Genomic DNA, 16,813 nt, shown 5'->3' with positions numbered 1-16,813 from the left:
TGCATGCAGTTCAGATCATCCTGCAGGCGATGAAAATGAGAAGGGTCTTTGTATGTCAGAATAAGTTTCACATCATCAGCATACATAAGAATATGAGAGTGTGACAAGGTAGAGGGGAGGTCATTAATAAATAATGTAAAAAGTAAGGGGCCAAGAGGCTCACCTGATGATGCAAACACGGGCTTAGAAATGTGCGACCTAAGTAACCGTTGGGTCCAATTTTTTAGATAAGTCGAAATCCAACTCAAAAAAGCGGAGGGAAATCCTATACGACTTAGCTTAAAGAGCAGAAGATCATGGTTCACAGAGTCAAATGCTTTACTGAAGTCAGTGTAAACGACATCAGTCTGCATTTTTAGAATAAATGCTTCATTTACCAAGGAAGTAAATTCCAGCAAATTGGTCGTAGAAGACCGTCTCTTGATGAATCCATGTTGAGCTGGAGATATGACAGATTTACAGAGGTGCTGCAAAGTGCTGCAAACTATTTTTTCAAATAATTTTGGTATGGCAGACAACTTTGAAATTCCTCTGTAGTTTGAAATATCAGACGTACCACCCTTTTTATGAAGAGGAATAATAAAAGATTCTCTACAAATAGTTGGAAAGAACTAACTTTCTCCTCTCGACAAACTCCCCGAAATACATGCCTTCAACGTCGTGGTCATTTTAATAACCACCAAACACATCCATCCACGCTATCTGGACAGTACCAACATTAACCCCCCCCCAAGACGCCTCTCCCCGGCGGCGACAGGTGGCAGCCCCACCACTGGGATAAGTCGCATCTGGCCAATCACCAGTTCGATTGACAATTCACTGATTACCGAAACTGATACAAGAGAAATAAAATCGAAATGGCTCCACTTCGATGACGACCATAGGCAAAAACGGACAAGAATTGGACAATGGAACGTGAGAACTCTAAAGGAACCATCCAGGCTAGCACAATCTGAAATAGAAATGGACCTGGCGAAGGACCACCCTTCAGGAATTAATCCCATAACAACATCACATGGGACACAGCTAGACAAACGGCCAGAAATAGAGTTTGATGGAAAAGCGCTTATAGAAGCCCTAAGCCCCCAAGTGGAGTAAAAAGGAATTATAAAAAAAAAGGTGGAAAGATTGAGGAACCAAGTGACAGATTAAAGATTTTAAGTAATAGCTGTAAAAGGGAACTAGAACACTCCTTGAGAACACAACTAGGAATGTTGTCTGCTCCAGGACAGTATGAAGATTTTAAAGATTTGATAGCAGAAAGTAGACAGCTATCAGTAATTATGGGAGCGTAAATAGTGTGGGAATATGAAATGCTATAAGGATAAGAGGTACTACTAATAGAGACAGAGGAATAAGTTGATTGGAAGAAGTTGGCAAACAAGTCAGCAGCTTCAAAATCGTTGCTGGCTTTTTTGTCACCAAGGAAAAATGACGAAGGAAGGGAAGCAGATTTACGTTTAGAGTTAACGAACTTATAGAATTGTTTAGCGTCCTGTGCAAATTGTATCTTGCATCGGGCAAGGTAATTATTATAACATCGTGAATTAAGGAGAGCAAAATTGGATTTCGCTAAAGAGTATTTATAGAAGTCAATAGATAGGCCCGACTGCTTATACTTTGTAAAGCATCTAGATTTAACATTTTTTAAGTTTGAAAGTCTTGGTGAAAATGACAGAGGTTTTGATGACGCAGACGATATGATACTTTTTGGGATACAGACAGAATTAATAGTGTCATAGAAAAACTTAACGGCTATGTTGATATCAACCGCACTATACATAAAGTACCAATTAGTTGCTAAAATAAGTTTATTAAGCAAAGAAAAATTTCCTTTGCGAAAGCAATGACGTGGTTTGTTAGAAGTATGTGTAGAAATAAAGGTGTGATTTGAAAATGATAGGGAGATCTCTAAAGTAGGGTGGTAAGTATCTTCAGGCACTGACAGGGGTGAAGACCTAGAGACAACTCAATGACATAGACGAGATCAAGCATTTTGCTGAGGTGATTAGGTATAGAATTAATTTGAAACAAAGAACATGTTCTACTGAGGGCACCAAATAATTGGACTCATTAAAAAATGACCATTATATTGTAATGCAAATTGGTAGTGCATAGTTCAAACTGCGAGCTTGGCGCTCAAGTATCGATTTGCGCTTTTCGATACGCCCACATGCGCCACCTATCAACAGCTGTTTGTTACAAGATCCATGCTGCCGCAGCCAACTTCAAGGCTTCAACCGCAACTAACTTTAAGGAGTTGCTTTCTTCCTGGTGTGCGCTGGACCGACACGGTTGTGTTCTCCGCTATGCGGATCTTTTAAGCATCTCCATTTGTGTAAATTAAATCCTTAGGTATTTGGGCCATCTGCCTGTTTCGATCGCCATTGAAGGCTAATAAAGTGGAGTAAAGGAAAGCTGAGTTGAACGGCGCAATTATTTCTTTGGCGCTGCTGTTAATTCTTTGAAAGTGGGCCCTTCTCTGGCAAGCGTCGACGAGCGCCACGAGCGCCTCCGCTATACAGATTTGTTGCTGCAGCCACTTCGCCAGCCGCCACGCTGCCGGTCCCTGCTGCTTTATACACCTGCCCGCTATTGTTTTGCGTAGCGAATCGCCGGTCACCGCTCGGCCAAAGGGCGATTTACGCTACATTGGTGTCAGATGTGGGGTTATGTTCGATCACCGCGAGGGATCCTAGCCACACAAAATGCCGAAAACTAAAAATAAAGCAAACGATAAGTGTTGGCAAGCCATCGATAGCTTGAGCCAAACAGTGAAGGCCATGCACGAGACATGGCGAGAAGTTACCTAAAACATGCTACGTGTTTTAATAGGAGTCCTCGGTGCGCTTATGCCGAACACAGGAGGGAATGATCAGGAGTCTGCCGCACCACATCTGGCTGCTGCTTTAAACACTGACGTGCCAACCAGAGAGGCCACTCAGGCAGCCGCCCATGCAATGCTCCAGCGGTTGGAAATGCAGCCGCCGTCGTCCTATTCAACGTGGACACGTGGGAACCAACCTGTTACGCAAGGAAGGCAGCTGCCAGCGCCCACCGCGTCCACGCCGGATCGAGACGCGCACCAGCACCAAAGTGCTGGCTCCATGGCGCACGCGGCTATATCTGCTGCGTTTAATGCCGCGGCCCACGCTACGACCACCGAACAGACGATGGGACAACGGATGGTAATAAACGAAGACGCTCTGGCTGAAAATGTGTCTCAGGAACCGCAGCGCGCCATGCATTTGCCCAGTCAACTTTTGTCGACGCTCGGACGCCCACCGCTGTCAAACAACGCTCCGGCTGCAGGAGAGAAGACTGTGCGTAATGACTGTTACCAATCGAAGACGCCGCAAGCTGCTTGGTCTGCTGCTGTTGGCCCTGAATGGCAATCCGCTGCACATCTGTCGGCACCGCAGCCCCCACTAGCGAATGACCGCTTTCTACAGGGCCGCCACCCATCGCGCACAGCCTCACAATTCCCCCATAGTGCTGCCAGATCAGGCAGACCCTTTGAGTTGGGTTTTGACACTGTTGGAGGTCAGCGCCCTCCGTTCAGCCCCAGTATGCTGCCCGCCTACGATGGCAACTCGCCGTGGCCGGACTATGAGCGCATAGTGGACACGTTGGCCGAATTTTATGGCTGGACTGATGAGGAGAGGCGGATCGGCGTCGCGTTGAACCTCAAAGGACGCGAACTAAAGCTATACAACACATTGCCCGGCTGGCCAGGCCCACCCTATGACACACTTTGCACAGCCATGCGAAGATGGTTCACGCCCAGTCAGGAGTCATACCTTCAACAATTTTATGGTCGGCGGCAGAACCTGCGCGAGACTCTGGAGGATTTTGCGCTGGATCTGGAGCACTTGGCGCAAAGAGCGTTCGGCAGCGTACCTGAAGCGCTGCTTAATTTGACACTCGTGCGACAGTTCGTAGATGGAGTTCATGAGTCGGCTTTGCAAAGCACCTTGGCCGCGCAAGAGCCCCGCGACCTGGCGGAAGCCCTCGGAATAGCTAATCGGGTGTACACTCAATGCATCCATAAGACAAGTAAGCCCATATTCCAGGTCGAGCAAAGTAGGCCACCAGTGTTGATACCAGCACGAAAGAGACGTCCCCGGAAAGGTAAACGTGAGGCTGCCCCACCGCCTCGAGGAAACTCGGCGGGAAATGTGCGGATGCCAGTTCTCTGAGGCGGGAATTGGCATCTTTCATCAGCACCTCGCCCGTATCGCAGCCGCCGCCAGTTGATGTAAAACCTGTCATCGTCGATGCTTCCGTTCCTGTAGTAGACACTCCCCTAGCACCTGTGTCAGACAGCATCCAGGAGAAGGAAAGCGTATTGGCTGCGCTTTTTCGAGAAGCCCACGAGGTCAACAATAAGGCAGCTGGCGAGACGGAAACTTCCAGCCACACCGTCGAGCATCAGGCACCAGCTTCCGTGGCTACGACAAGCGACACGCCAAAAGTAGCTTCAACTCTATTTCCAGTCCATACGCAAGGCAGCCAAAGCCTGCACTGCGTCGTGATCCTACAGGATCGCCCCGTGACTATGGTTGTAGGTACAGGAGCCGCCGTTTCGCTGCTAAACTACAGGCATGTGAACCAACCAATGCAGACTACGCCTTGCGATGTGGTGCTGAAAGGACCGTCTGCCGAAACATTTCGAGCTACCAAGCGAGAAACAGTAAGATTTCGGCTTGGCAAGCGAACACTCGGGCATGACTTCCTTCTTGTTGGTGGCGACATACCCAGCATGCTCGGCATTGATTTCTTGCTACAACAGAAGGCCGTGGTGAGTTTAAAAAGGCTGTGTCTAACATTTGGCGGCAGCGCCATTCCTCTTTTCCCCCAGGGCGAGCCGTGGACAACATGCTGTACCTTACATAGCCAGTTTGTCTGCCACCAAGCTGTGACGCATCTGTGCGAATCACCTGTGCCGCAGTCGAATCTCAAGGGAGCGTGATTATAGAGCTGACTGCCCAGTCTGAGCAGCCACCTGGCGTTATGGTTGGCCGCACGCTTGTGGATACGACTAAGGGAGATATGACATTGCGATTGCTGAATTTGACTGCACAGGAGCAAGTACTTCCGGCTTTTGCTGCGCTGGGCCGCCTGGAGCCAGCAAGTGTGCTGCACGACGATCCGCGGCCCGCGGTTCCTCCTGACATCGAAAACTGGGATTCTCTAATTGACGATGGGCTGCCGCCATCTCTCCGACAATCGTTACTGGAACTACTGCACAGATATCACCACGTTTTCGCGTGGAAAACCAGCGATTTGGGACGCACCGGCTCCACCAAGCACAACATTGACACCGGCCAAGCGCGCCCAATAAAACAGCCATCTCGTAGAATTCCACTGGCCCGTAAAAACGTGGTCTACAAACTAGTTGAGGATATGAGCGCTCGGGGTGTTATTCGACCGTCTACAAGTCCCTGGTCATCTCCCGTAGTGCTCGTCAAAAAGAAAGATGGGTCCATCCGTTTCTGTGTAGACTATCGCCGACTTAATGAGGTAACCATGAAGGATTCCTATCCTTTGCCAAAAATGGACGACATATTGGCCACGCTACATGGTTCCCGCTGGTTCTCTACTATGGACTTGCAAAGCGGATATTGGCAAGTCGAAATGGACGAACAGTCGCGTCCAAAAACGGCTTTTGCGTGCGACGCTGGACTTTTTGAATTCAACGTCATGCCGTTTGGGCTATGCAACGCCCCCGCCACGTTTGAGCGTCTGATGGATGGCCTATTCTCAGATGTGGCCTGGAAATCCATCTTGGTCTACCTGGACGACGTCATTGCGTATTCGTGTACAGAAGAAGACCACTTAAAGCATCTGGAAGACATTTTTCGTCGCCTCGCAGAAGCTGAACTGAAGATGAACCCCCAAAAATGCAACTTCTTCCAATCTGAAGTTGACTATCTTGGCCACGTGGTTGGTCGCAGTGGCCTGAAGGCCAGTGCATCGAAAATTGAAAGAGGGTCACATGGCCAACTCCGTTAAACAAAACCAAAGTCAGATCTTTTCTAGGACTCTGCTCATATTATCGCAAATTTATTGCAGATTTTTCTACCATTGCACGACCGCTACACGCATTGACAGAGACTAAGCGTGACTTTTTATGGGACGAAGCAGCTACTGGCGCCTTTGAGTCGCTGAAAACTAAGCTGACATCGGCTCGCATACTGGCGTTTCCAAGTGAAACTGGCGAGTTCATACTGGATACTGATGCCTCCGACAGCGGCGTGGGCGCAGTTCTTAGCCAAATCCAAGAAGGCGTTGAACGTGTCATCGAGTACTACAGCAAAAGCTTGCAGCCGGCCGAGCGCAACTACTGCGTCACACGACGAGAGCTACTAGCGGTAGTGAAAGCCACCAAACACTTTCATCACTACTTGCATGGGCGCGAATTCTTACTGCGCACGGACCATGCTTCATTGATCTGGCTGTGCAACTTCAAAGAGCCAGAAGGACAGATAGCCCGTTGGATCGAGCGACTCCAGCAGTACAACATACGCATTCAACTCCGTGTTGGTACCCAACACGTTAATGCAGACGCTCTATCACGGCGGCCATGCGGGGATTGTCGTACTTGTGAGCGAGCTGAGCGACGCGATGGACACTTCTTGCTGTTCACCCAAATCATTGCCGCCAGTTATGCGCAACAGCAAGAAGCTGACAAGACACTGGTCGTCGTCCGCCAGTGGGTATCCAGTGCAAAACGTCCACCAAAATCAACCTTGTGGGGCAAGTGCCCTACCCTGAGAGCATTCTGGCACCTTTTTGATCGCTTGAAGCTTGATCAGGGTGCACTTACGTTGAAGACGACTAGTGGTGTTCCCGTGCTCGTGGTTCCTGAGGCACTCATTGATGACAGTATTCGCAGCATTCACAACTCTACGACCGGCGGACACTTTGGTGTAAAGAAAACTCTGGCCAAAGCGAAAGCTCGATTTTTCTGGATTGGCCAAAGCTCGGATGTCGCACTCTGGTGTGCACGATGTGACGTTTGCGCCGCTCGTAAGGGCCCTTCACGCAAAACCATCGGGCAATTACAGCCCAGCGCTTTCGGCAGCCCATTCGAACGGCTGGCGACCGACATGCTGGGGCCACTGCCACTCACCCCACGCGGCCATCGCTACATTGCAGTGGTGATGGACTATTTCACTAAATGGCCCGAGTGTATTGCACTACCAAAACAAACTGCTGACACAGTTGCACGCGCACTAATCCAAGAAGTCTTTTGCAGGTTTGGCGCTCCATTTATTCTCCATTCAGATCAAGGTCGCAACTTCGAGTCGGAACTTTTCCAATGCTGCCTGCGCCTCCTGGACGTGGAAAAGACACGCTCCACGCCCCTACATCCTCAGTCTGACGGTATGGTGGAACGATTCAACCGTACCCTTTTGGACTACTTGGCCAAATTCGTCTCTGCTAGTCAGCGTGACTGGGACGAACTCTTGCCCCTCGCTATGTGGGCATACCGCTCAGCAACCAACCGGATTCTCCCCGGCTATGCTGGCGCTTGGCCGTGAACTGCGGCTCCCTTGTGAGTTGACTTACGGCCTGCCATGTAATGACGAAACGCCCTACCCTATCTTCGTGGAGAACTTGCGCGACCAACTCAAAACGGTTCACACTGTGGCCCGTCAGCAGCTGCAATCAGCTGCCGCCAACAACAAGATGCGATACGACATGAGAGCGAATCCCAGGGAGTTCGTGCCCGGCGACAAAGTCTGGTTATATGCACCCGCCCGCAAAGTGGGTCGTTGTTCCAAGCTGCAGTCGGACTGGATTGGACCTAGCCTGGTCGTGCGTCGCATATCGGATCTTGTGTACACGGTGCGCCTGCCTGGCAAGCGATATACAAAAACTGTGCACGTCAACCGTCTCGCACCCTATGGAGGAGATGGTCAAGATGTACTCGGCCAGGAGTCTCGAGTCTCAGCGGGGGGTAATGTAATGCAAATTGGTAGTGCATAGTTCAAACTGCGAGCTTGGCGCTCAAGTATCGATTTGCGCTTCGCCCCCATGCGCCACCTATCAACAGCTGTTTTTACAAGATCCATGCTGCCGCAGCCAACACGAGCGCCTCCGCTATACAGATTTGTTGCTGCAGCCACTTCGCCAGCCGCCACGCTGCCGGTCCCTGCTGCTTTACACACCTGCCCGCTATTGTTTTGCGTAGCGAATCGCCGGTCACCGCTCGGCCAAAGGGCGATTTACGCTACAATATGTTAGGCAAATTAAAACAAGTAAAAAGGCTAAAGTCGGGTGTCCCGACTTTGAAATACTCTGTACATATGTATATAGAAAACAAGAAAAATTAAGAAAATTAAAAAAAAAAAATTTGATCGATTTTACCTTTCTCGGTATTCGAACTCAATTGCATTGTGTGAGTGTATGTATGCCTATGCGCATCTATTCGTGTCTGTGTAAACATTTTAGCAGTTAACCAAACAGCAACATCAACAACAGCCGCGGGTAGCGCTTGAGCAGCACTGCAGCAGCAAATATATTTATGGCTATAACTTTCTTCAGAATTGACCTATCATGATGACACTTGGCATACGGACAAATAACCACGAACTGGATGTATATTCCAAATTTAGTTCAAAATTACAAGAATTACGGGAGTTAAAGAAAAAAACACGAATTTCGGGGGAGTGGGGGGTGTATCAGTGTATCAGAATAAAAAAATAAACTTGACCTGCCTAGGGCTTAGGGGGAACTGGATACCAAGTTTGGTAATTCTTGCTCTTGTACCTTCTGAGATCCTTGCGCTTATACAGACGGACGGAGGGACGGACGGACGGACAGACGGAAGGAAGGACATGGCTAAATCGACTCGGCTTGTCACCCTGATCAAGAATATATATACTTTGTGGGGTCTGTCACGCCTCCTTCTGTGTGTTACATACATTCGCACAAAACTAATATAGCCGTTCACCCTTTGGTTACAGGCTATAATAACTTATTCATATGATGAATGAAGTAAAAGTAAATTAAATGTGCTTATAATTATAAGTTTATTTACTACTAGCAGGTATTGCCCGTCTTAACCTGGCTCAATATAATGTTTCCAATTGTATTTATTTTGTGTGTGCATAACCTACCCATATGTTTTCACCTTATAAGTTACCAGTAGGAAGGCATTTAAGGTATTTAAATGAACATTTTCTGTTCTTGACAAAAAATTGTTCAGTAGTCCGTTACATTTTTGTTCTTGCCAAACTATTTCGTTAAACGAACATGACCACTATAACTAATATTTTTTAAAGCTCGTTTTCCCCCCGTTGGAGCTAGAATTTTCCAAAAGCCTTTCTTAGTGTGCTCCTACACTATGATGGATACTATGAAACGATACTTGAGTCCAAATTTCATCTTTTACCGTTTGGGCTGTGCGTTGATCACCAATTAGTCAGGACAAACTGTTTTATATATAGAGATAACGCAACGTTTTAAGATAGACGATTTGCAAAAAAGGGGGAATAATTATAAGGGTATATCCTAATTTTAAATTCACATTTGAGTCTTTTCGTGCCATATTGAGTCAATACGGTCACGCACAACCTCGGAATATGAAACACGGCACTCGTGTCAATGTCGTGCAGCGATGAGCCACGATTAAAAAGCACTGACAATTCTCATCTCAATTTGCTAGAGTAAAACTTTCGATAGTTGAAGCCACCGATACCATCAAAATATCGAAGTTTGAATGCAATAAGCAGAATATTAATATAATAAAATCTAATTATTTATTGAGATCAATAAGAACAAATCATATACATACATACATCTGCCCGCAATGCGAAGCAGAATATGCGTAGCTCCGTTATTCGGTTTCTGCGTTACTATCGCTTACGCAGTCGTTGCCTAGCGACGGTAACTGTAAACTTTTGGCGTTTTGCTTTTGCAATTAACATTAAATGGTCAAAACGAAAGAAGAAGAGCGAGCCAATGACTTGTAGTTGTTGTTTTTAGAGCATTATTTTTTTTACAATCAAACAACTGTGTTCGATTGCCCAATGTATACATTAATACGAATGTACATGCTATATTCATACCTAGATGCCTACATACATACATACAGATGTATGTTTCTCTTTACTTTTTCAACCGTACGTAGAGAACCGCACACATAGACACGAACTGTTGCTTGCTGTGTGTGTGAGTGTGTGTATGTGATGTCCCCAACTATTTGATATTTGTTGTTGCTGCATAAAGTTATTAATGAAAACCCTAATGCCAAATGCACTAAACAAAGAAAAAATTACTTTTAAAAATGTTATATAATTTTCAATTAATTTACATTTCTTGCTCTGTCAGTGCAAGACGAATGTACATACATACATATGTAGATACATATGTACATACATAGATGTTATACATACACACACACACACACACATGCAAGCAGCTGTTCGTGTAGTTGCGTGCAAACGATTGAAATAGCCAAAGCAAAATGTGAGACACTAATGTGTGAATGTCCATACATATGTGCCTTTCACCCTTTGGTTATAGGCTATATTAACTTATGCATATTATGAATGAAGTAAAAGTAAGTAAAATGTGTGTTCAGGCACTAGCATGAACATGAGAACCTGTCGTCACGGACCTGCAGCAGATAGACGCCGAGGCTATCTGGTGACATGTGCGATTGCCACATGCGGCGATCCTCTGTTTGTTTAGGCGATCCTTTGTGCAGCAATAAAATTTAATGACGGCTGCACACAGGTCACGTAGGCGACGGAAAAAGGGTCTGAGAAACGCGATAGTACTTATAAATAGAATTAAGACAACGCTGAGTCCTACAAACTCAGCGATAGCATAAGTAAATTTAAGATAACGCTGCGCCTTACAAACTCAGCATAGCATTAAGGGACGAAAAATAATTAAATAAAAGTATGCAGCTAGCAATAGCTGCGGGTCAGAATATTCTACATCGTAAAAGTCTACGCACACGTTTTAGTGTAAACAATGTGCTTATAATTATAAGTTTATTTACTATACGATATTCTTCTTTCGACGCTCTCTAAAGTTTTTTAAAAAGTTCATTCTTCAAATAGCAAATATAGTACAATAAGTACTATGTATGGTTATACGTACATACATACATATGTACATATCTTCGTTACCCACTGGGTGGACTGCCAGTCATGACTTAACTGTGTGCTTCCTCAGCACGTTGTGCGCACGGTCGAGTCATCCCCGAAAAGTCCGACGCGTGACATTTAATTTTGATTTATAAATCGGGACATCCCGCCAAAATTGGAGCGTTCGGCAACGCTGATATGTACATACATTTAAATTTTTCATGCAGGCGTTATCCGCCTATATACATACATACATACAGGGTGCGCCATCTTTTATGTCGGTATGTAAATATTGAATAACTTTGTCATTAGTGAACGAATTGACTTGAGTAGACCAGTGTTGAAAACCTCAGTTCAAGAACAACCAAATTAAATAAAAATTTTTCATACTTGAAATATCGAAATATCGATTGGAATATGTAACACACCGGGATCAGGAGACCCGGCTGTCAGGATGGCCGAGTTGTAGTAGGATAAGTATGTACATAAGAACTCTGGCAACCCTCTCAGCTGTTTTCCCGATCTCGCTGTACCCTGTAGCTCGAGCAATTCGCTCGAGCTCAGGCTCTGATGAGTCACTGAATAAAGAAGACGTCTTTTGTGATTGTGCAGAGTGTTGTGTTTTCTACTACGTTTTGCCTTCCACAATATAGATAAAAAACAAATTTGATCGGTGGAAAACTGAAGATTTTTCAAACAAGCTTTGGAGCTCGTTTTCTCCCCATATTTTTCCAAAACCCCTTTGAAATGCGCACCTACACTATGATAGGATACTTGAGCCCAAATTTCACCTACCTAGCGCTTGCCGTTTGAGCTGTGAGCTATTGAAGCGGTGTCCTTTTCTGCCCCAACATTTTTATACTGGAAAACTCCTATATTTCAGGCCTCAAGAGCGTTTTGAGCCCCCCCCCCCCTTTTTGGATATCGAATTTTTCAACCCTCTTCTTAGTGGGCACCTACACTATGAAAGGATACTTGAGTCCTATTTTCATCTTTCTAGCTTTTACCGTTCGGACTGTGCGTTGATCACCAATCAATCAGTCAGTCAGTCAGGATAAATTGTATTATGTATTATATGTACTTGCGTATCCGGCTCGCGTTGCTGTGCCACTGATTTGTAGTGCTTTTTAAGCTTTCCGATGTCTCATATTTCCCAATAGCTCCTTCACTTTTTATGGCTGCGATTAGATCCTCGATTTTAGTTGAATACCCACCGTCGTCCACCTTTTTTCGTCTGTACAAAGGATATCCATTGTCTCCTGTTTGTGTTTCTTGGGTTTGACGTGGATGCCCTTTCTCGCATTTGCCGAAGCCGAGAATTCCATTCTTGGTCCGTTTACAAGGCTCTAGATGTATATGCCCTTTCGCGAAGATCTTGCAAACGTGATTGACATTTATCTGCATTTTCAGCCGCTCTTTTTTCGTTCATTTTTATACTCTGTACATGAATTGTACAAGAGTGTATTAGGTTTGCGGAAAATGAAAAATGAAATTTAAGCGATAGTTTGTTTCCTTACTAGTTCTCCCAGAGATGGTTAACAACTTAAATATTATAGGCAACCTCTGGTAGTAGATACATGCGAAGAAAGGAATAGTTCACGTATTTTAGACGTATAGAGATGTTCACCTTAGTAAAAGGTATTCGTGAAAATTTTGAGGTTTTTAAAATATAAATTGGCTGATAATTATTATCAGCCATCCATGGTCACTATTCTCGCCCCCACAAGTGATACAACTGCGTTGCAAAAGTACCAAAAACACTATCTGTTGTTTGTGAATCGAGGCTATACAGTCAACCGGCACTCGACGGCATACTGATAAAATCATTGTAATAATATTAAAAGGAAATCGTTGTCGTGAGCATTAACATAATTATACATTTTTTTGCTAGTCAAACTTCAGAAGTCTCATAAATTCGCCCAAAATGAAAAAAGAGGCATCAGTATTAGAATTGTTTTCAATGAACAACGCCCCATTTAATAATGTACACAAATTTACTATACTTCTATCTGACGGTACTATTTCGATTTACAAGAGCTGATATCTTTATGGAATGCGAGGATGTGCCTGATGAAACTTTTGTGCTCAGCTGGGAGAGTTGTCAATCATATGTGTATTGTATGGGGGATGACTCAATGTTAGGAAATTGTGATGAAGGGGAGTATTTCGATCCAGAATCAGGCTCATGCGACTTGGCTGCAAATGTTCAGTGTTTTTTGGATGAACCGGCAGAAGAGTCTGGGGAGGATGATCCAGAGGAAAAAGAGCCAGATCTAACAGAAGAAGTACCTGAAAAATTGGACATCTTAAACGTAAAGCCACTTGTAAAGCCCAGCTGTCCTATTAGTGATGATCCAAGTCAGGTTATATTCATGGCAAGCAATGAGTCATGTTCTAATTACTTTCTATGCTATCACGGACATGCAATGCAAATGCATTGCACAAATCAGTTACAATTCAACGTAAACATTGGACAGTGTGATCATCCAGAGAACGTAAACTGTCCGGTGAGTGTTGTGCTTTTTCTGTTCTTATATTATAATCAATCTCCTGATTTAATAGCTGGATACCGCCAATGCTCATAAGTGCTTGCCTCACATGACGGACTTTTTCCCACATCCCGAAAAATGTAGTTACTTCTACTATTGCATAAAAGGATTCCTGACATTGCAGCAGTGTCCCTTCTATTACGGGTGGGATATTGAACGTAAGAGCTGTGTCCAAATGCATGTCGCCAAGTGCTATGGCAATGCCAAGCATTTTTAGAACATTTTATTAAACTTGTGTTCTACCAGATAATAACTGATAACCGATAGGCGTCCTATTTAATTAAATGTTGTCACTACAACATGTCTGTTTTAATTAAATTAAATTTATTAAATTCCAATGAGTTTCTAAAATCGAATGGTGTATAAAAGGCAAGCACAACTGCTGATATCCACCAAAACAACCAAATATGAGGCCATATATATATCAATAATTAGTGTTGTGTGCTGGGCAACTCTTCTCAAAGTTAATGCACTGAATATCACCGAATGCGACTCATATGAAGGATACAAAAACAACACTAGGCTAAATTGTAGCTATAGTGTAATATGGTGTGATGGTAACTATTCGATGTTCTGTTCTGAAGAAGATGTGTGTGATGAGAGCTTCAACTGCAGTACAGAGCAAATCGAAGAGAGCTCCACTACGAGCCCTGCTGCAAATGCGGATATAGATATTACAGAAGCTTGCACAAAGGGTATGACCCAGAAATTTGTTTACCCACACAACTGCAACTATTATTACTATTGTATTGATGGCTTTTTACTTGTGGGGCAATGTCCTTTAGGATATGTTTTTAATACTGAAAATCAAGTCTGTAGTGGCAGCATTACGGATATAAATGGTTGTGTGCTGACGTAGTTAGTTCACTAAAAGGTCATTTAATTAAATTTCATGTTTACTGACACTTTTTATTCTCTTAATAAAAATATCAAGTGTCTTTTCAATTGATACGAGCAGTTGGTACTTATTTGTTGAGCCCATAAAGCAGACGGTGCTGTTTCCGGATGTCGACAGTCTGGTTCTTATATATGTGGCTCTTGGGGATAGCGTACTACTTGTTTTCTGCCTCTTTTCTGCAGGCTGCTTTTCTAAAGGAATGTCAGGGAGTAATTGTTAGCTATGTGATTAGTCATAATCAGAGATGTAGTGAGTTTGTGTTCTGTAATGGCGACAGCTCCTATTATTGTAATGGCGTATGTTCTCAGCCTATCAACTGTAACTTAACAGAAGAGGTGCTTACAACAATCCCAACACCTTTACTCCAGACAACAGCTGAGGTTTTGATACAAACCGACATTATAGGATCAATTTCAGAGTTCACATTAACACCAACGGCTAATACAATTGACCCATTGGTTAATAACCATAGTACGGTAGAGACAGAAAATACATATACCTTAAATTCTCATATACGTCAGCGTTGCAAGAATTCAAATCAAAATGCAAACTATCCATATCCATTAAATCGAAAATATTACTATCTATATTACTGTATATCGGGATATCTGCTATTGCCAGAATGTCCACAGAAATTTCAATTCAATGTCGTTCAAGGTCACTGTGTTTTAAATTTACCTTATCAGTTGTATTAAAAAAAAAAACATTGTAATAAAAAAACACGCAGAAAAATCATCATTTTGGTATCATGTTTCTACGAAAATTGCTTTTTGATAAGCCGAATTCAACTGAGTGGTGATAATACGTTAAAAAAATGTTATGATGCTGTCATTCCGAATGAAATGTTAAAGGCGTTTGGGTGAGCATGACTAAGCATATCTACGTCTTGTTCATGTTGCTATGGAGCTATTGCAGAACAGACGTGTTCGACGAATGCAAAGACGTTAACGAACGCCATTTCATAGGATCCAATAAAAGTTGCGCACATTACATTTTCTGTAATGGTGAAGACTCCTATGATGGTGAATGTGTAGAAGGTGACTATTTCAGTGCGGCAGAGGAAATGTGTGAGCCCATGGGAAACGTAGACTGTCGCCCGAATCTAGGTATAACAGTATCTCCATTTGAAGGAAATGAGGTGATCACCATTGGAGCTGTTATGATACCTACCATAGCTCAACCATCAGCAACCAGCAATACATCTGGTGCTTCCATTGAAAGCATTAAACCTATTGTTTCAAATGTTTGTCCAAAAGAAGATAGTTCAGCTCAAATAGTTCTTGTTGCAGATCACAAATCATGTTCAGATTATTACATATGCTACCACGGGGAGCCGCATGCTATGCATTGCTCGGGTATGTTGCATTTTAATAAATTGACTGGCAAGTGTGACCGTGCAGAGAATGTGGGATGTTTGGTAAGTGCCACAAAGTTTACAAAGCTTACAAAATTGCTACTATAAATATAATTACAGGCAAATATAATAAGCACTCGGGAGCAATGCAGGGATCATACTATTGACGTTTATCCACATTTAAATAATTGCAACTATTTCTATTATTGCTACCATGGTTTTTTATTGCTGCAACAATGCCCTTTCTCATATGGCTGGGACTATGAGAAACGGTCGTGTGTGGTGCTTGGGCGGGCAAAGTGCTATGACGACAACAAAATAGCTTTAATTTAAAATGGAAGATTTTCACGTTCATTTTGATTTTGTAAATACTAAATTTGTAGTATATACTCAACATAATTAGAGCCAAATGCATATAATAATTTTGAAAATAAAATCGAATGAATGAAAATCAAATTTTTCTTTATACACTAAAAATAACACACAAATTTACGAACAATTGAGGAAAATTGACTACAAGGGTGTACGCAGTGGGCCACACAAATAATGGGTTACCGATTTACGCACGCCAGTGTAAATTTGTGTGTCTAGCACCCTGATGCTCAGCTAATTTCGTAAGCCAAATGATTCGTGACCAAATTATGGTGCATACGCCATTCGATCCTATACGTTTAGCAGCTTTGCAAAAGTTACAACCAACATTAGAAGATGTGCTCATAATTGCCGAAAGTTATGAGACAACAACAAAAACCGTTGCTACACTTAAAAACGAGAGCGGCAAACATGTTCCAGTGAACGCAGTGAACACACGCAGATACGCAAACAAGAAGAAAGCAGTTAAAACTGGTAAAGCACAAAACTGCAAATTTCGTCAAGCCCAATTCAATCATTGTGATAGAAAGGG

At 43.7% G+C, this 16,813-nt stretch overlaps 2 protein-coding genes across 2 annotated transcripts; both read left to right on the top strand.

Annotated features, from left to right (window-relative positions):
* The first annotated feature begins 14,012 nt into the window (after positions 1–14,012).
* Positions 14,013–14,516, top strand: LOC115624851. The gene has a single exon (XM_030519696.1). The coding sequence runs from the start codon at positions 14,013–14,015 to the stop codon at positions 14,514–14,516; it is 504 nt and encodes a 167-aa protein (XP_030375556.1).
* Positions 14,517–15,397: 881 nt separating this feature from the next.
* On the top strand, positions 15,398–16,242 carry LOC115624850. Its single transcript, XM_030519695.1, has 3 exons — positions 15,398–15,414; positions 15,471–15,986; positions 16,044–16,242. The coding sequence occupies exons 1-3, from the start codon at positions 15,398–15,400 to the stop codon at positions 16,240–16,242; spliced, it is 732 nt and encodes a 243-aa protein (XP_030375555.1).
* Positions 16,243–16,813: the final 571 nt, after the last annotated feature.

The sequence above is a fragment of the Scaptodrosophila lebanonensis genome, unplaced genomic scaffold, assembly GCF_003285725.1.
Source record: "Scaptodrosophila lebanonensis strain 11010-0011.00,11010-0021.00 unplaced genomic scaffold, SlebRS2 tig00000061-arrow-pilon, whole genome shotgun sequence".
Taxonomy (NCBI): domain Eukaryota; kingdom Metazoa; phylum Arthropoda; class Insecta; order Diptera; family Drosophilidae; genus Scaptodrosophila; species Scaptodrosophila lebanonensis.
This window is presented reverse-complemented; position numbering and strand designations above follow the sequence as displayed.